The 20,069-nt window shown below is 47.2% G+C and overlaps 1 protein-coding gene across 6 annotated transcripts in view; it reads left to right on the top strand.

The window, feature by feature from the left end:
- Positions 1–20,069, top strand: part of cd276 (CD276 molecule) — a 444,092-nt gene that overhangs the window by 72,967 nt on the left and 351,056 nt on the right. For all 6 annotated transcript variants that reach the window (XM_085972225.1, XM_085972226.1, XM_085972223.1 and 3 more), the window contains exon 2: positions 6,363–6,538. In XM_085972225.1, the coding sequence (XP_085828351.1) occupies positions 6,478–6,538 (61 nt within the window). In that variant the 5' untranslated portion in view covers positions 6,363–6,477. The remainder of the gene's footprint in view (positions 1–6,362; positions 6,539–20,069) is intronic.

The following is a 20,069-nucleotide window of genomic DNA, read 5'->3' on the forward strand; positions in this document are numbered from 1 at the left end:
GCCGTAGGATCTTTTACATTCATGCGAACAGGTAGATGGGGCCTTGGTTTCATCTGAAAGACGGCACCTCTGGCAATGCAGCACTCCCTCTGTACTAAACTGAAGCACCAACCTAGATTGTTTGCTCAAGTCTTGGAGTGGGACTTGAAGTCCAGGGCACTACCACTGAGCCTTATTGTTTCATATCTTGCTGAAAATATTACCTTTTTCTGCTGTGTTGAAATTAAACTACATTAGTATTAGATTTACTTCCAACATGTAGACTGATGACTGGAGAGAGAATAGTTGTACTTTAAATATTCATATACACAACTGTGAATGGATAATTATGGGCAAATGACCCGACTTGCTTGAATACACCAAAATAAGTATGCTAATCTTCTAGGCCAGTGAATGAATACGACCCATTATAAAGCAGCAAAAGTGTTGGTTTTGAGGTTATTACCTAAAATTGTATTATGTGCATAGAATGTTGGCATCTGAAGTCTGAGAGAAAGTCGTTCACAGTTCGAGAAGACTTGTGAACTGAATGTAGGTCCTCCAGTTTTTGGACAGTTCTGTCCTGTTTGAAGAGATAATTCTGCTGCTGTTCTCTACTTGTCACTCTGATTGTATTAACAACGTGTCTGATTTCTGCGATCCATGTGTTTGTGATTTGCACTATTGGTTGAAGGATATCCCAGCCCGTTCCCTTTTGAGATGCCCAACTTGGATCATTGACCCACCCAGGCCCTTGTTCTGCACAGAAAGAGAATTAAAAAACAAAACATCTTTTGTTGCTAATCCACTCTTCGGGGCTTTTGTCAGCTGTATCAAAACAAAGTGCGAGATAAATAAAGGCCTTTTTGCAAAGAACCGGTAGATTTATGTAAAACCGATCACTGTATTGACGGCCACAATCTTCTCCCCACTGCTAGAGTGTGACACAGGAACTGGCCAACACTGACACTCGGTGATGGTGGTACAGATTGGGGTGACCATGGAAGATGACCATGTGGTTCCCACTCGCTTGCTTGTGGACAGCTTCATAAACCCCAATTTCACAACTGTTATTTCAGACTTTGCTGACATGCACTTGAGTTGGCCATTATTTGGTGATGCCCTCCTTTCAGGGAGGTGTTTGTAGAGTTGCCCAAGAGTCACTGGGCAAAGCAATGTCACCGCTTTTTGGTTCATGCAAAAATGGGACACTCTTTGATGATACCACCCTATGAAATATATCCCAGTTTGATGGAGGTAACTTGGGGGCTTCAAGACTACAAAATAAGACAGAATACGACACTGACTGATAACAATTGCATAATTATTAATTCCATTCTTTGGACCAAAAAAAGGGCGAATAAATATTTCTGGGCAAATGGCCAACATATTTTGACCTTTTTTAATATAGTCAACAGTTTGAGGGATGCTGATGGGGGCAGAACCCATTTGGCACCGAGTGTCAGCATCGCTCCAAGGTCTGGTACAGCATAACCAGTCGTAGAACATAGCTCCTTCTAATCTGCCTCAACAATGTGGTTTCACCCCAACTTCAGATGAGCGGTTTCTGCCATTCTTGTGTCCTCTCTGGGCCAGATTGACAAATTCATGCCAAACAGTGAGCACTTTTGTGTTCTGGGCCGGCAGCCACAAGTAACTGAATTGAAGCTACTCAATTCATTCCCTTACAAAACTTCCATCTCGTGTCAGCTGTGGCTCAGTGGGTAGCACACTTGCCTCTGAATCAAAAGGTTGTGGGTTCAAACCCCACTCCATGGAACTTGAGCACATAAATCTAGGCTGACATTCCCAGTGCAGTGCTGAGGGAGGGCTGCACTCTCGGAGGTGCCGTCTTTCGGATGAGACGTTAAACCGAGGCCCCGTCTGCTCTCTCAGGTGGACGTAAAAGATCCCATGGTACTACCTGTATTTCGAAGAAAAGTAGGGGAGTTCTCCCCGGTGTCCTGGCCAATATTTATCCCTCAACCAACATCACTAGAAAACAGATTATCTGATCATTATCACATTGTTGTTTGTGGGACCTTGCTGTGCGCAAATTGGCTGCTGCGTTTCCCACATTACAACAGTGACTACACTTCAAAAGTACTTCATTGGCTGTAAAGCACTTTGAGACGTCCAGTAGTCGTGAAAGGCGCTATATAAATGCTAGTCTTTCTTCATAGAGAGGAAATTTTAGTACTGTCATTGTATACTGGATTCAAGTCTAGGTCCCACATACAAAAGGACCATGTGGTAACTTCCTGTGCTATGCAGTATTTTTACACAATAGTATTGTAAATGCACAGCTAATGTGTGATCTAATAGTAAGGCTAAGTTATAATGATGTTGGATCTGAAGGACAATGGTGCCAATTGTTTAATGATCTATATTAATGGCCCGTCTTTTCTGATCCCTATGGGTGTGTACGAGCTGTGTACACACCCGTAGGGACATCGGAAATGCCGGTTTCGGGCATGCCAAGCACATGCGCTGAAAACCGGCATTTCCGTCCTGTCAAGAAAGCTCTTGACAGATCGGACGCCTGCCCTGGAGAAGGGCCTCTGCGGGCGGAGAGTTCCGCTTTCTTCAGAACGTCCGCCCGCAGAAAACCCTTAGAAATCTTATGCCTGGTAAAAGCCTGCGTAAGGCCTGCTTTTACCAGCATAAGAGTTTTAAAAAAGTTAAAAAAAAAAATTTTCACTCATTTATAATTTAAAAATACTTTAAAAAAAGTTACGTTTATTTTTAGCCCCATAAAAAACATTTCATTTTTTTTCCAAAAATTAACTTTTTCTTTAAAATATTTAATTTAATGTAATTTTAAAAATGTGATGGTTTTTAAAAAATGTATTTAATGTTTTGATGTCTTTTTTCAGTGATCCCCATTCATACAGGTCTATCTGTACAGGATGTACAGGGCACAATTTCAAAATTTGCAGATGACACAAAAATTTTGGCAGTATAGTGAACAGTGAGGAGGAGAGTGATGGACTTCAAGCGGACATAGACAGGCTGGTGGAATGGGCGGACACGTGGCAGATGAAATTTAACGCAGAGAAGTGTGAAGTGATATATTTTGTTAGGAAGAACGAGGAGAGGAAATATAAACTAAAGGTTACAATCCTGAAGTGAGTGCATGTTTTAGGTGTTGATTAAGGGATAAATGTTGGCCAGGACACCGGAAGAACGCCCCTGCTCTTTTTCGAAAAGTGCTGTGGGATCTTTTACATCCATACGAGAGGGCAGACAGGGGCTTGTAGCATATACAATGGTGTATAAGATTATGAGGGGCCGAGATCGAGTGGATAGGAAGGACCTATTTCCCTTAGCAGAGGGGTCAATAAACAGGGGGCACAGATTTAAAGTAATTGGTAGACGGATTAGAGGGGAGTTGAGGAGAACTTTTTTCACCCAGAGGGTGGTGGGGGTCTGGAACTCACTGCCTGAAAGGGTGGTAGAGGCAGAAACCCTCATCACATTTAAAAAGTACCTGAAGTGCTGTAGCCTACAGGGCTACAGACCAAGAGCTGGAAAGTGGGATTAGGCGGGATAGCTCTTTGTCGGCCGACACGGACACGATGGGCCGAATGGCCTTCTGTGCTGTAAATTTCTATGATTCTATGATATACAACCCATTTAAAAATGTAATGCATTAAACGCAAGCACTTTCAACGTTAAATATATCAAATGCTTACTGCTGTAAGATCACAACATCACCAAAGTTAAATGCGCTTGTAATTCTAACTGTTAAAATGCTTTCAAAATGTATCGTCCTTTTGGATGCAACCTCTCGGGATCTGCAATATTTTAAAACGTTGCTTATTCATTAAAAAAAAAAGTACAGTAATGCAACAACATGAGGGTTTCTGCCTCTACCAACTTGTATTTGTATAGCGCCTTTAACGTAGCAAAACGTCCCAAGGTGCTTCACAGGAGTATTATAAGACAATAAAATTTGACACCGAGCCACATAAGGATAAATGAGGGCAGGTGACCAAAAGCTTGGTCAAAGAGGGAGGTTTTAAGGAGCGTTTTTAAAGGAGGAAAGAGGGGTAGCGAGGCGGAGAGGTTTAGGCAGGGAATTCCAGAGCTTAGGGCCGAGGCAACAGAAGGCACGGCCACCAACGGTTGAGCGATTATAATCAGGGATGCTCAAGAGGACAGGATTATTAGTGACAATTTTTGACAGTGGGCTTGCTTGTTTTCTTGGACACAAGGCACAGGCAGCCAAAGTTGAAAAGCTGTTACACTACAGAAATAAAAAAGGTAAAAATTAACTTTTAGTTCAGTAAACCTTATAGAACAGATAAGGCTTTGCGACTGCTGACATTGTTTTGTCGTCAAACACTCACCTTATTGTGGCGGTTATGCAAACAAAGAGCGAGGATGGCCTGCACAGTCTGACTCAAATCCTGGCTCCTTTCCCAGGCTGCAGTAAATAATTTCCATTGAACAACTGGCTGACTAAGACTACTTCTCCCCAGCTGCGAGGATGCAATATTGGAAATTCCCCCACATCTAGCAAAACGCAGGCTATGTCATAAGTCACAGATGTGAAAAGGTTTTAACAGCTGGTCTGGAAATGAATTCGGCTTGGGACAAGACTCCAAATTAAAGGCGTTGGGGCAGAATTTCCTGCTCCTGTACCGGGGTTTATTGATGAACTTGGCACTGTGAATAGTGGAAGGCCAGGCAGGGGAATCATCATCTTCTTCTTAGGCAGTCCCTCGGAACCGAGGATGACTTGCTTCCACACTAAAAATGAGTTCTCAGGCGACTGATGAGTCCAATGCGGGATCTACATTCACAGAATCACAGAAATCACAGAAACCCCACAGTGCAGATAGAAGCCATTTCGGCCCATCGAGCCTGCACCGACACATATCCCACCCGATCCCCGTAACCCCTACACCAACACATATCCCACCCTATCTCCGTAACCCCACATATTTTAATCCCCCTAACACTAAGGGTCAATTTATCATAGCCAAATCAACCTAACCCGCACATCTTTGCTCTGTCACAGGTGGGGCAGATGGTGGTTGAAGGGGCGGGTGGGTGGTGTTCTTGGGTTGACTTGCGCTCCTTCCCTGCTCTTCTTTGAAATAGTGCCATGGGATCTTTTCCGTCCACCTGAGAGAGCAGACGGGGCCTCGGTTTAACGTCTCCTCCAAAAGACGGCACCTCCGACAGTGCAGCGCTCCCTCAGCACTGCACTGGAGTGTCAGGCTGGATTTTGTGCTTAAGTCTTTGGAGTGGGACTTGAACCCACAACCTGCTGACTCAGAGGCGAGAGTGCTACCAACTGAACCACGGCTGACATGGTAGCGTGTAGACAGCATCGGGCTCACAGTCCAGTGATTGACACTCGCTGAAGGCTCCCATATGAATAACGGCCTCATGAATGAAGTCCCAGGAGTGGCTTTTCCCCTGTGGGACCATACCCCAGTACAGGAGTCAAAACCTTTAGGAGAGGAGATTTTTTTACTAGCTAAAAGGTAGCAAGGGAAATGGAATAAAGGCAGGTAAATAGAGTTAAGGTACAGATCAGCCATGATCTCATTGAATGGTGCAACAGGCTCGAGGGTCTTCAGGGCTGACTCCTGTTCCTATGTAAATCTAATTGTGAAATATTTCCCAGCATAATTCTGTCAATTTAAATGTGGAGATTATGGGGGAAAAGTTGGGTCACGCTCCCTACGCCCCAAAAACATTAGTGCCCCCGTGCCCGAAATTCACTGGTAGTGCCCCAAGAGGGAGACAGGGCGCTACTGGAAGTGCCCTGCATCCCTCTTGGGGCGCTGCGAATGAATATCACGGTGCTGTGTGCCGCGGTACTGCAGGCCTTCCTCCCCTTATTAAAGGGGAGGGGCGTAGCGCAGTGTGACCTGGGGCCACCAGGGATCGGAGTGCCGGCAAAAGTGCCCAGCAAAAGAGCCCGGCACTCAAGAAAAGTGCCGGGCTCACTGAGCGCAGCCGGGGACGGGAGCACAGGCAGGTGCTGGCAGGCGGCCAGCAACAAAAATGGCCGCCCAGCACCTCCCCTTTAATTTGCGCCGCTCCGGCCGCAGGTAGGCCCCCCCCGACCCTGTCGGACATAGCGTCCAGCAGTAAGTCAGGGGTGTTACCGAAGATCGCAGCCGGGGCACGAGGGTGGTGCTGCGCATGGTGATGACGTCATCACCGGTGGTGCAGTGCCGCGGGGCGCTAACGGTTACTACCGCCGCTAACCTCCCGCTGAATTTCACGGGAGGCGTTGGCGGCGCTGTGCCCGGGCGCTAGTTGCTTTGTGTCCCGTTAGCGCCCTCTTGGGAGGTGCAAACCAACCGAATTTTTCCCCCTATGGTTTTTGACCAACATCTGTTTATTTGTCTTCCCCACAGGCACACAGCTGATTTTTATGGGGGAATCCTGAATGCAAGAGTGTGGTTCGAAGAGGTGAATCTCCTGAAGCCAGTTTTCTCACTCCCCGCTCCCGATATACCACTAGGCTCAAAGATGTACACTGCCATCTTGTCTGCCTGTTTTGCACTGCATCTGCTGCTGGGACACTGTAGAGGTAAGACCTCAATCTCACATCGACATAGCATGCTGACTCTCAAGCATAGACACGGTCCATATACAATCAACGGTAAATATAATGGGAATGTACAACGGGTCTGGGTAAATACAATTCAACAATGAACACACTAGTAATACAATTTGGGGCATTATAATCTGGCACAGTAGAAGAAGGACACTTTTCAATATGCTTCTGTCCATCTTATAATACAATACTATGTACATCAAAGGACCTTGCAGTATACTTTCATTGACGTCACTCAGTGCTGCCTTTGTGTGATGGAACAAGAAATGTACAGAGCACATTCATGAACCTGATTTGTAAATTTGTGCTCTAATATTGTGTATCTTAATGTGTAGATATAGATTTATATTAATGTATCGATACAGATTTGTATGAATGTATTAAAGCATTGATGTGTATCAATATATAGGCATATAGGTGCTTATTAATGCATTCGAGGGGAAGTTGATGCATTTAAGGGGAAGCTAGAAAAGTACATGAGGGAGAAAGGAATAGAAGGATACGCTGATAGGATTAGATGAAGAGGGGTGGGAGGAGGCTGGTGTGGAGCATAAACACCGGCATAGACCAGTTGGGCTGAATAAGCCTGTTTCTATGCTGGTGTGGCGGTTCCACCGGGTGTCCCTTACATATATAATGTACATAATTCACTTTATATAATGTACATAATTCACTTTAACCTAACTGTATGTATATTACTTACCTGTTTGGGCCGTTGCCCCTTTAACTTACCTGTTTGGGCCGTTGCCCCTTTAAGACACGCCCTAGCGCGCTGACGTCAGTCACGTATCACGTGATGCACCTAAACGCGTCGGCCGCCGGCCTATTTCGGCCGTCCGCTCCCTCAACGGTCGCAACGGCCAGCCACAGTGCCAGGTGCCTCTCCCGCTCCCGCGGCTTTGGCCGCAACGGCCAGCCTCAGTGCCGGGTGCCTCTCACGCTCGCGACTTCGGCCGCAACGGCCAGCCTCCGTGCCGGGTAGACGCGTCGACGTATCGGCGCGGGTCACGTGACCGCCCAAGCGCGGGCAAATGTGCTAACATCACGACGCGGTCACGTGACCACACAAGCGCGGGAAAACACAGCCGAGCGTGATGACGTCATCACGCTCTCCACAGGACTGCGGACTCAGTCCTCGTGGCGTCCCCGCTGGGGAAAGACCTACTCACTTACCTGCTGTATTTCGTCTGCTTCCTGCATTAAAGAACTTATTTATTGTTCTCCTGAAGTCGGACTCGATTATTTAGTACGCATTCGTCCAATACCTGCTGAGGTCAACCCGAATTCCTACGCTGGAAGTATTTTGTAATGCATAGGTATAGATTTGTATTAATGTACCTGATCAAGATGCTCACTTCTTTCCACTTCCCAATTGAAGGAAAGGTTTGCCACGCAGATTTTCCTGATGGGAAAACTTCTTTCACGAACGTACAAAAAGTTTGGACAAGAAAAGACTAGCTTGTCCATCTAGCCTGTTGTGATGTCTTGTACACTCCCTACCCACTAGGTGCCATGTAATCTCTTGGGAGAGTGGGGAAAAAAACCAGATAAACAAGCCCAAGGCCAATTAGGGAAAAAAAATAACCTGGAAAATTCCTCTGCGGTTGCACTAGGAGATCGAAACTAGACCAGGAGATCGCAGAGACCAGGACTTCTCTTACTTGGCACCTACCTCTTGTATGTCATGATTGCCACCCCACTGAGGAACCAGTCCAGATCCCTGTTGAAGGTGTACAGTGAATCAGCACTCACCGCACAAACTGACAACTTGTTCCTTAGGCCTACGATCCTCTGGGGGAAAGAAGAACCTTCTTAACATGTACCCTATTGCTGCCTTTGCATAATTTATACAAGTTGGCTCTGGTTCTCCAAATGCACGCAATCAAATCGCCCCTGTGTCTGCACATGTCTAGAATATAAAGAGCCGGCTGTTAAAGCCCATCTGGGTAGCTGAGGTGTTTAAAACTGGGAATCAGTCTTGTGGCCCTCCTTTTCAAAAGCCTCGATATCACCCACCCATGTGAGGAGGCCAAAGATTTCTTTTAAGCAGCAAAGAAGAAACAAGCCAAGGCAGGTTTATGAATGATGCTGGTAATTCCTACATAGTTAAATTTGAACATCCATCACGAGGTTTCCTTTCAAAAAATCCCTGTGGAGAATAGAAGTTTGTATCCAGGAAACTTGAAGTCCGATAAGTTTTGCTGATAAGTTTCTTCATCCCGAGATTTAGTAAACAGCCATAATTAGCTGTAAAAGAGGCTATAATATTGATAGAGGTCTTTCACTATCACATTGTATACTGGGATAGCCCTGCTGCCATAGCGTTCTCTTGGTTCCTCTCACTTCAGGAAGAAAGACTTAGATTTATACAGCACCTTTCATGACTCAAAGCGCTTTACAGCCAATTAAGCACTTTTGGAGTCACTGTTGTAATGTGGGAAACACGGCAGCCAATTTGCACACAGCAAGCTCCCACAAGCAGCAATGTGATAATGACCAGATAATCTGTTTCAGTTATGTTGGTTGAGGGATAAATATTGGCCAGGACACCGGGGATAACTCCCCTGCTCTTCTTCAAAATAGTGCCATGGGATCTTTTACGTCCACCTGAGAGGGCAGACAGGGCCTCGGTTTAATGTCTCACCCGAAAGACGGCACCTCCGACAGTGCAGCACTCCCTCAGCACTGCACTGGGAGCGTCAGCCTGGATTTATGTGCTCAAGTCTCTGGAGTGGGACTTGAACCCACAACCTTCTGACTCAGAGGCGAGTGCGCTACCCACTGAGCCACAGCTGATGCAAGGAATTGCTATACAGTCCATACGTGTGTGAGCTCATAGTCCCATCCGGTAGATCCCATGCGTGAGATAGAGGCAGCCTGATATACATAGCTATTAAACATGGAAGATAGGAACAGGAGTAGGCCATTCGGCCCCTCGAGCCTGCTCCGCCATTTAATGAGATCATGGCTGATCATCCAAATTCAGTACCCTGTCCCTGCCTTCTCCCCATATCCCTTGATCCCTTTAGCCTTAAGAAATATATCCAACTCCTTCTTGAATATATTTAATGAATTGGCCTCTACTGCCTTCTGTGGTAGAGAATTCCACAGGTTCACCACTCTCTGGGTGAAGAAATTCCTCCTCATCTCTGTCCTAATGGCTTACCCCTTATCCTTAGACTGACCCCTGGTTCTGGACTCCCCCGCCATCGGGAATTTTATTGTAATTTTAACATTGAAATAGCCATTTATTACCATTTTGGGGAAGAGTTCCTGTGTTGTGTTGTATTGCTATGTGGAAGAGTTTGAACACCTTGGGGGAGAAATTCGGTATCGCCGTTTGGGGCGCAATTATCGGCCAGACGCAAAGTTTAGCATCCGGCGCTAATTATCACCTCCGACTACAAAATTGGCCTCTCTCCCCTGGAGGTGATTTGAGCGCTAAATCAGGCGCTACACATCTCTCTTAAGGCGCTAACGTCAGGGAGCGAGGCGCTACCTCAGAGCGCTGGCGAAGCTCATGTGATGTCAGTCAGCAATGGAACACAGACACACTGGCGCCGGCCAGTTCTTAAAGGGGAGGGTCGATCTTGCTCTCCATCCACACCCTGCTCATTGCAGCCTTGAATCTCGGCCTGGAGAGACCTGTACATCAAATCTGCTGGAAAGAACAATGGAGAGGCCCAGAGAAAGAGCTCGGCGTTTAGGAACCTCAAAGTGGTGCTGAGGGCCAGAACTCCTTAGGACAGCGTTAATTCTTTCCAAACCTCTCAACCTGCGTGTACCAAAATTTTGCCGACAAGAAAAGGCAGGTAGCGGCCGCCTTTAAATAGCGCTCCCCCAGTCCCTTTCCGACTGCAAAACGTTCCCCTCTACCTGTCGTCCTAGCGGCAGGCAGAAAGGCAGGGAGCGTGACTCAATATCTGGTCCGGGGCTCTACCGGGGCGTTGCACGCTCGACTGACGTCACGATCTGCGGGCGCCGGAGATTGTGGCGGTAGTGTTTAACTCCGTCGCAAAATGTCTGGTCAATTTCGCGAGCGGCGCAAACATTGCCGCACACGGGCGCTAGTTGCTTTTCACCCCGTTAGCGCCCTCTTGGGGCACTAATGGGAGGCGCTAATCAACTGAATTTTTCCCCCAGAGAGAGGGGTGGAGGCGGAGCGATTTAGGGAAGGAGTTGCAGGGAGTGGGCCCATACTATAAACATGAGTGTCAAACCTACCCGAATGAGGCATTGTGGAATCCTTCTTATTTTGAGATGTAGGCTGATGATGCTGTTGTCGTGATGTCACAAACCAGTGCAGTCTTTTTAGGCTGAAGTTATACAGCTGCTTTTGTATCGGTGCGAAATGGTTTTGGGGGCAACAGTGGCTTGTTGGCAGTAGAACGTGAGAGTTGGGTCCAGATCGAACGCTGAACACAGAAAAATGAAGCTAATGTAAGAAAACTACTAGGCACTTGGTCTAAGCGTCAAAACAAAGCTTTGATCAACTGTTTTACAACATGGAGGTCTAGTGGTGTCCTTCACTAGTTCCTGTTAAGAATGTCCTGCACAAGCTGGGTCCGTACCCGAGTATTTATACTCTCCCTGGACAGCGCCACCCGCAGGCCGCTCAGTATTATTTCATAAGTCTTTCTTTCATGAATGACTGATTCATGTCAGAAGCCATGCCAGTCGCCATTGGGGAGGCCATCTCACCGCACATGGCGCGCGACCTCAGCATGCTGGGAAATGTGCTCGGGCCATGTTTTGGATCTCATGGGCACTTGAATAAAATTAACACGTTCAACATTATGGAAAAGTGGAGCCTCTCTGCTTACTGTCTCCTAACTTTCAACAGAAGAGTGGACGTCTGTGTGTATGTGTGTGCGTGCGTGCATCGGTGTATAATTCAGTGTCTGATGTGCTTAATATCCTTTTGCCGCCGGTAATATGACACAGGTCTTGCTGATTTAGCAGGCAGCGATTTCATTTGTCCTCCTTTGTCACAGCCCTGCACCTGTCAGGAGAAAGAGTGATACTGTGGTCTCAATGGCTCTGTGATGTTTTTTCAATGTAAAAATAATTCCCTTGCTGTTATTACAGCCCGTTCTCAATCATCTGCTTGCAGTGACTGCAGCTATAACTTCCCATCACAGCAGATTCTCAGTCTTCAGTCCCTGTTGTCTTTGCTTTCCTGACCTTAGCACAGTTTCCATTTCTGTTTTAAGACCACATCGTATATACAAAATGAAACATAATGAAGGGTAAAGGGTGAGTGAAAGGGCTATAATTCTAGCTTGGTATTTCAGCACCACTCATAAACCAGTCCAGCTTTGTTCCTGTGGCCTGTGACACTTGAACCCCTCAATTAAATAAGCCCTTTGAGACATACTTTGGCTGTCCATAATCATAGTGCTTTTCAGTACATACCCAGGGTATATTTTCCTCTGTTTGCTTAGGATAGTGAAAAATAAATAAATTGGTGTGAGAACAAAGTTAGTTTCCCCGCTTCATGACTCAGCGACATTAGCGAATGGAGGGAAATATCTTCCGATTAAATTCTCGCCAAGTCCACTCACTTGATTTTCCTGTAATGTGGTTCAGTTTATGAGGGGTCTTGCTAGGGTAGGTGGGGAGAAAGTGGTTCCACTGGCAGGGGCGTCATTAACCAGAGGACACAGATTTAAGATAATCGGCATAAAATCCTGGGGGGAGATGAGGAAAACATTTTTTTTTACGAAGAGAGTTATTGGCCCAGAAATTCGGGTCTCCACGGGTGAGTACGCACGGGGTACTCACCCGTAAGCCCAATGGAAGTGCCGGTTTCGTGCATGCACTGCGCATGCGTGGGAAACCGGCACTTCCGTTCCCCTGAAAGAAGGGGTTCAGAGGTGGAACGTGTGCGCAGGAGAGGCAGCGCGTGCGCATCGAACTTACGTTTTTTTTTGCAGGTTTCTCCAGGAGGGTAAGTCTCCCAGAAGTTACACATTTAAAAAGCAGTCGCAAGGCCTGCTTTTTACAAGGTAAGTGGTGAATTAATTAAAATTAAAACATTTTTTCCACAGGTTTATTATTTTTAAATACTTTAAAGAAAGGTAAGTTTATTTTTAGCCCCGTTAGAAAATAAAATGATTCTTTCAAAAATTTAAATTATTGCTTAAAATAGTTATTTCATGTAATTTATAGTTTATTTAAAAAATGTGATTTTTTAAAATTTATTTGAAGATTTAGTGATGTTTTGGGCCCGTAGTATTTATAAGTTTGACAGCCCTTCCTGTCAAACTTATGAATGAAGCATTCCCTGCTCCGATTGGCTCCCCATGGCCCACGTGATCCCAGGGGACGCATCGAACTAACTGCGCCCCTTGGATACGCAAGCACTGCGCGCCGGCAGTTAGAGCAGGCCCAGGATCGGAATTCCACGGGGTCCCACAGCACAACGGCCGGCGTGCTAGGTAAGTGCAGATCGGGGGCCTACACCCGCGGGAAGCCTCCGACCCGAATTTCTGGGCCATTGTGATCTGGAATGCGCTGCCTGAAAGGGCGGTGGAAGCAGATTCAATAATAACTTTCAAAAGGGAATGGGATAAATACTTAAAAAGGAGAAATTTGCAGGGCTATGAGGAAAGAGCAGGGGAGTGGAATTAATTGGAGAGCTCTTTCAAAGAGCAGGCATGATGGGCCGTATTAAATCCGTGAATCTTAAGGTATGGTGTTCTTCAATAAATAGACGGAGACTGCAGATCAACAATCAACAGGTGTTTACTGCATGAGGCTAGTCTAAAAACTAACAGTACAGATGCCTGCTCAGGGCTTATATACAGGTGTGGTCACTGCCGGTACTCAGAAATCACAGAAATCACAGAAACCCCACAGTGCAGTTAGAGGCCATTTCGGCCCCTCGAGCCTGCACCGACACATATCCCACCCGATCCCTGTAACCCCTACACCAACACATATCCCACCCTATCCCCGTAACCCCACGTATTTAATCCCCCTAACACTAAGGGTCAATTTATCATAGTCAATCAACCTAACCCGCACATCTTTGGACTGTGGGAGGAAACCGGAGCACCCGGAGGAAACCCACGCAAACACGGGGAGAATGTGCAAACTCCACACAGACAGTCGCCCGAGGCCGGATTCGAACCCGGGTCCCTGGCGCTGTGAGGCAACAGTGCTAACCACTATGCCACCGTGCTGCCGTACTACAGTATACAGGAGCTGTAAAAGTAGTTCTCTCTTAAAGGTACATACACTACAATTCCTCCCCTTTTAGATTAACAGTACCATAACATTCAAATAACAGTTAACACTTTTAACATGCACAGTAACTGAAATAGTCCATTTATAGATTCAGTCTTTGGGGCGGCTTCCTGATCCTTTCTGGATAGCGCCTTTCCTGAGTGTCTTGTTCTTGGTGCGGAGGCGATTCTGGCCCCCCTGTCGTCGGTTAGTTCATCAGTTTCCGATGCTACTGTTTCTGGGGTAGACGTTACCGGTATGTCGGGTTCATCACCAGGTACGCTAGACATGGGGTTGACTCGTTCCTGTGACGCTAGGATCTGGTCGACATGGCGTCTCACAATGTTCTCCCCGACATCCACTGTGTACATTAGTGGCCCCTGCCGTGTGCATATCGTTCCGGTTTGCCATTTCTCTGTTCGGTAGTCGCGGGCCAAGACTGGTTGTCCTACATTGAAGCTCCTTGTCGGCTTCTCATTGATGTGCTGGAATTGCTTATTCTCAACATTTCTTCACACATTTGGTCTGAGCAAATCCAGACGAGATCTCAACGTTCGGCTAAAGAACATCATGGCCGGGGTCTGGTTGGTAACTGCATGTGTCGCATTTCTGTAGGCTAACAGGAAATTGTCCACCTTATGCTGCAGTGGAATGTCATCATCGCACATGGCCCTTACTGCCTTTTTAAAGGTTTGTACGAACCTCTCAGCCAATCCATTTGTGGCTGGATGATACGGGGCGGATGTGTAATGCCATACCCAATTCCTTCTCATAAATTTCCGAAACTCTTCGGACACAAACTGTGGTCCGTTATCAGAGCAAATCTGCTCTGGCAAGCCGTTCCTGGCAAATATGGTCCGTAGGACAGCAATCGTTTTCTCCGTAGTGGTGGAGGACATTTTGATCACCTCAGGCCATTTCAAGTGCGCGTCCACTGCTATTAAGAACATTGAGTCCATGAATGGACCAGCAAAATCAATATGCACCTGTTGCCATGGAGAGGAGGGCCACTCCCATGGGTGTAGAGGGGCATGTGGTGGTGCATTTTGGACCTTCTGGCATCCTGAGCAGCTCTTTGTTAGGTCCTCGATTTGTTGATCGATTCCCGGCCACCACACATAAGCCCTAGCAAGGCTTTTCATTTTCACCCCTCCCAGATGGCCTTCGTGAAGCTCATTGAGCACTCTCTCCCTTAACTTGGGTGGAATTACCACTCGGGATCCACACATCACTGTCCCCTGGCATACTGACAGCTGTTCTCTTCTGGATGAGAATGCTGGCAACAGTGAGTCGCCATGTGTTGGCCATCCCTTCACCGTCAAATCATATACCCGAGACAGTGTCGGATCATTTCGGGTCTCCTTCTCTATATCCGCGTTAGTTACTGGCAAGCGTTCAATTATCGACGAATAAAATATTTCGACAGGGTCCACTGCTGGTGCTTCCTCCGCAGTAGGCAGTGGCAGGCGTGATAGCCCATTAGCGTTTCCATGCTGTTTCATGCCCTTATACTCTATTTCATATTGGTTCGCCCCTAGAAAAAGGGACCATCTTTGTAGCCGTTGTGCAGTCATCACTGGAACACCCTTCTTTGGATTAAAGATGGAGACAAGTGGTTGGTGGTCAGTCAGCAAGGTGAACTTCTGCCCGTGCAGATAGTGGTTGAACCTTTTTACTCCCCATACTAGGCTGAGGGCCTCCCTGTCAATCTGGGCGTAGTTGCGCTCGGCTGAGGTTAGTGACCAAGACGCAAAGGCTACTGGCCTCTCCAACCCGTCTGGGAATTTGTGCGACAGCACCGCTCCAATACCATAGGGTGATGCATCACACGCCAACCGAATTGGTAGTGCTGGGTTGAAATAGGCCAACACCTCTTTTGATGTGATCAATTTTTTGCACTTCTGGAAAGCTCGTTTACATTCGTCATTCCACTTCCATGGTACCCCCGTCTACAGTAGGGTGTTCAGTGGGTGTAATACTGTAGACAAATTTGGTAAGAACTTATGGTAGTAGTTCACCAGCCCGAGGAACGACCTCAGTTGTGACACATTTTCCGGTGCTGAAGCCTTGACTACTGCCTCAATCTTCTCAGGGGACTTATGTAACCCCTCTTCAACAATAACGTGGCCACAATACGAGATCTGCTTCTGGAAAAACTCGCATTTGTGGCGATTAGCTCATAGCCCATATTCCTTCAATCTAGTGAGCACCTGCTCCAGGTTGGCGAGGTGATCACTGTCATTTTTGCCCGTGACCAGGATGTCGTCCAAATAACACTGGGTCCCTGGAATCCCTTGCAGGACTTGATCCATTGCCCTTTGCCAAATAGCCGGAGCCGATGCTACCCCGAACACCAGCCGGTTGTATTGGTAGAGACCTTTGTGAGTGTTGATCGTGAGGTATTGTTTCGAGGCTTCTTCTACCTCCATTTGCAGGTACGCCTGGGCCAGATCTATCTTAGTAAAGCGTTTTCCTCCAGATAGCGAGGCAAAAATATCTTCAATCCGCGGAAGCGGATATTGTACTGTGTGAAGGACTGGGTTCACTGTCACCTTAAAGTCCCCACAGATGCGAACCTTCTTTGGTTCCCCAGGCGTATTACTCAACGACCTCTTCATTACAGGAACGATGGGTGTAGCCCCACTCGCTCCAGTCTACTTTGGACAGTACTCCTGAACGTTCCAAACCTTCCAGCTCTGCTTCGACGGCTGGGCGGATCGCATAAGGCACCGGTCTGGCCTTAAAAAAGTTTGGGCTTGCATTTTCCTCTATTTTAATCATCGCTGTTATGCCTTTAAGTGTTCTGAGACCCTCCTGGAACACTTCTTGTGCGTCAGTTAGCATTTTTGACAGTCGTCCAGGTGTGACGTCTGTAAAGTCTGTGGGTTGTTTAGTTAATTAATACACAGACTCCAAGAGTAACTTAAAACAGGACTTTACTATTCGAAGGTCAGGGCGAATCTGCCCAATAACTCCTGGCACAACACTTATATACTGGTGTGGTCACTGTCGGTATTACCGTATACAGAAGCCAAACAAAGTAGTGCCACACCTAAAATAGTTCTCTTAAAGGTGAACGGTTACATACAATAGTTCTCTTAAAGGTAGACGGGTACATACACTACAACGTCGTCATCCCTTTTGGCCTCTACTGTCAGTGCCTGTATGGAATGCCAATCTAGTTGTATCTTCCGGATCCATTCACGTCCTAGTAGTGGTGGTCCTCCATCTGGCAATACATATAGGTCCATTTTTGGTATTTCCTGACCGTTGTATATCACGTTCACCCTTATTTTTCCTTTGGGGTAGACTTTTTGCCCCGTGTACGTCTTCAAGACAATCTCTGTAGCTCTCAAGGGTATATGTGAGAATAGCCGCTTGTAGCCCCTTCGGTTTATGACTGTTAGGGCTGATCCTGTGTCCAATTCCATTTTCACTTGGACTCCGTCTATCTTGAGCGTGACCCAGATAGTCTGGTGATCCTCCATTTTGATTACATTATGTAGTTTCAGACAACCCAGCTCCTTGCTTCCGGAGTCTGTATCACTTTTTTCTGTTCGTCTGAACTACTCTCCATCACCTTATGTACCTTTTTGTACTTCTCTTGTGGAGATTTCTTGCTGCTGGTTTTCTTCCCCAACCTGCAGACTCTTGCTATGTGTCCTGCTTTTCCACACTGTCTGCACACTTGGTCCTTGAACCAACAATCCTTCTGGTCGTGTGTTGTTCTGCCGCAGCGATAACACTTCCCTGCTCCATTTGACATTTCATTGGTGCCATATTCTTGCGGTCTCCGTTGTATCTCTGCAGCGCCCCGTGCGGCTGCTTCGTGTGATACTGCCATGCTGAAAGCCTTGTCCAGCTTAAGATCCTTTTCTGATAGAAGCCGTTTCTGGGTTCCTTCACTTTGAAGCCCACACACAAACTTGTCCCTTAACGTATCTGCTAGTCCCATTCCAAACTGGCAGTGTTTCGACAGTTTGCGCAGTTCCGTTAAATACTCAGCATTACTTTCGTCTTTATGCTGGTTCCTTTTGTGAAACTTAAATCTTTCTGCTATCAGCAGCGGTGTGGGGTTTAAGTGGTCCTGTAGGATTTCCACTATGTTTTCGAAATCCTTATCCACTGGCTTCTCTGGGGTTATTAGGTTTCGCAGTAAGCCATACGTTTTTGCACTCATGGAATTCAACAAAACCAGTGCTTTCCTGGCATCTGGCACTTCATTCGCCTTGCAGTACACCTCAATGCGTTCCACATATGTCGCCCAATCTTCGACTTCATTGTCGAACGCTGTGACACTGCCACTCTTCGGCATCCCTGGGTGTGGTTAGACTGGCTAAAATGGCATCTCCCGCGCGCTCCCTTCTTCTCCGCTGGCTCAAAATGGCGTCTCCCGCGCTTCCCTTTCTTCCCGCGCTCGCCCTTCTTCTCCGCTGCGGCTTCAAAAATGGCGTCTCCCGCGCTCTCCCTTCTTCTCCGCAGCTCAAATGGCGTCTCCCGCGCTTCCTTTCTTCCCCCGCGGACGCTGCTCAGCCCTTGAGCCCTGGCTGCGCTCTGCGCGTTTTCCTGTGCGCCTCTCTCGTTGCCGCCGCTCGGTCCTGAACCCCGGCTGTGCTTTACCCGCTCTCTCTTTTTGTTTTCCGTCGACGCCGCTCGGTCTTCAACCCCCGGCTGCGCCCTGTGCGCTTTACCCTCTCTCTTACCCCGTCGACGCTGCTCGGCCTTTTCTGTGCCGTCGGTCGGCTCCAGCCGCCGCTGTCCGGGAAGGGTCTGCGCTGTACCTGTTGCCAGCCTGTTGCTGGATCGTCGTGGCTGGAGAACCAAGCCCAGCTCTCAACAGCCTCCCCTGCGATGCTCACCCTCTGCCGGATGACTGGGCAGTTGCTCGTGGTCAACGCCCGTGCTTCTGGCCTTGACTTTCTTCCACTGTCCTCCAGGAGCGAATCCTTGGGAGGAAATGCAGAGTTGCAGGTAGGTTCGAATCGACCTCATCGCCACTATTAAATCCGTGAATCTTAAGGTATGGTGTTCTTCAATAAATAGACGGAGACTGCAGATCAACAATCAACAGGTGTTTACTGGACGAGGGTAGTCTAAAAACTATCAGTACAGATGCCTGCTCAGGGCTTATATACAGGTGTGGTCACTGCCGGTACTACAGTATACAGGAGCTGTAAAAGTAGTTCTCTCTTAAAGGTACATACACTACAGGCCGAATGGCCTCCTTCTGTGCTGTATGATTCTATGAAAGTATAGCTCTGGAACTAGAGGAATGTTATTCGAAGTAGCAGTTCACAGACTCACCCTTGGTACACTAAAGGTGTTTCACTGCCTTGCAATCGGTTCTATTCGTAGATTTGGGAAATGATCTGAAGGCCTATTTGAATCTGATCATTTGGGCAGCTGACTGTGCGTGTGGTAGCACCTATAAGTGAATACTTGCGTTTAAATATCACATCATCTTCAAGTGGTTCACAAATGGTGCACTTTTAGTAAGCCAGTTGCAGCAATACACGAGATCGACATATGCCGTTCTTCCTTACTGGACGGTGTAATCGAAGCCTCCAACAAACTCCACTAAGCAGTGTCTGCAAAATACAACCTCCTTATTCCACGGTGAATACTGCTAATTCATTCAGTTTGACTGTCAGCCGTGGCTCAGTGGGCAGCACCCTCGCCTCTGAGTCAGAAGGTTGTGGGTTCAAGTCCCCACTCCAGAGACTTGAGCACAAAAATCTAGGCTGACACTCTCGTGCAGTGCTGAGGGAGTGCTGCGCTGTCGGAGGTGCCGTCTTTCGGATGAGATGTTAAACCGAGGCCCCGTCTGCTCTCTCAGGTGTACATAAAAGATCCCATGGTGCTATTTCGCAGAGAAGCAGGCGAGTTATCCCTGGTGTCCTGGCCAATATTTATCCTTCAACCAGTATCACTGAAACAGATTTTCTGGTCATTATCACATTGCTGTTTGTGGGAGCTTGCTGTGTGTGAATTGGCTGCCGTGTTTCCAACATTACAGCAGTGACTGTTTCTTTCTTTAATAACGTTTGCCTTGTTTTACACTGATTGTGACTTTGTGTGCTGAAGAACTGAAGATGATAAAGCTGCTTTCTTCCAATATTCCCCTCTTCCTTTTACATTTTTACTCAACTTAATGGAACATTTTACGCAGAACTGTTGCTTTTATCGGCACATGTTTTGAGAGTGCTCCTGGTGAGGAGCCTCTCTAGGCAGATGTGGGGTCGGAGGTGGAGCCGTAGCACCGGGGAGGGCAGAA

This window comes from Somniosus microcephalus, chromosome 32, assembly GCF_052327205.1.
Source record: "Somniosus microcephalus isolate GS21.2 chromosome 32, FLI_Smic_1.0, whole genome shotgun sequence".
In the NCBI taxonomy this organism is placed as follows: Eukaryota; Metazoa; Chordata; class Chondrichthyes; order Squaliformes; family Somniosidae; genus Somniosus; species Somniosus microcephalus.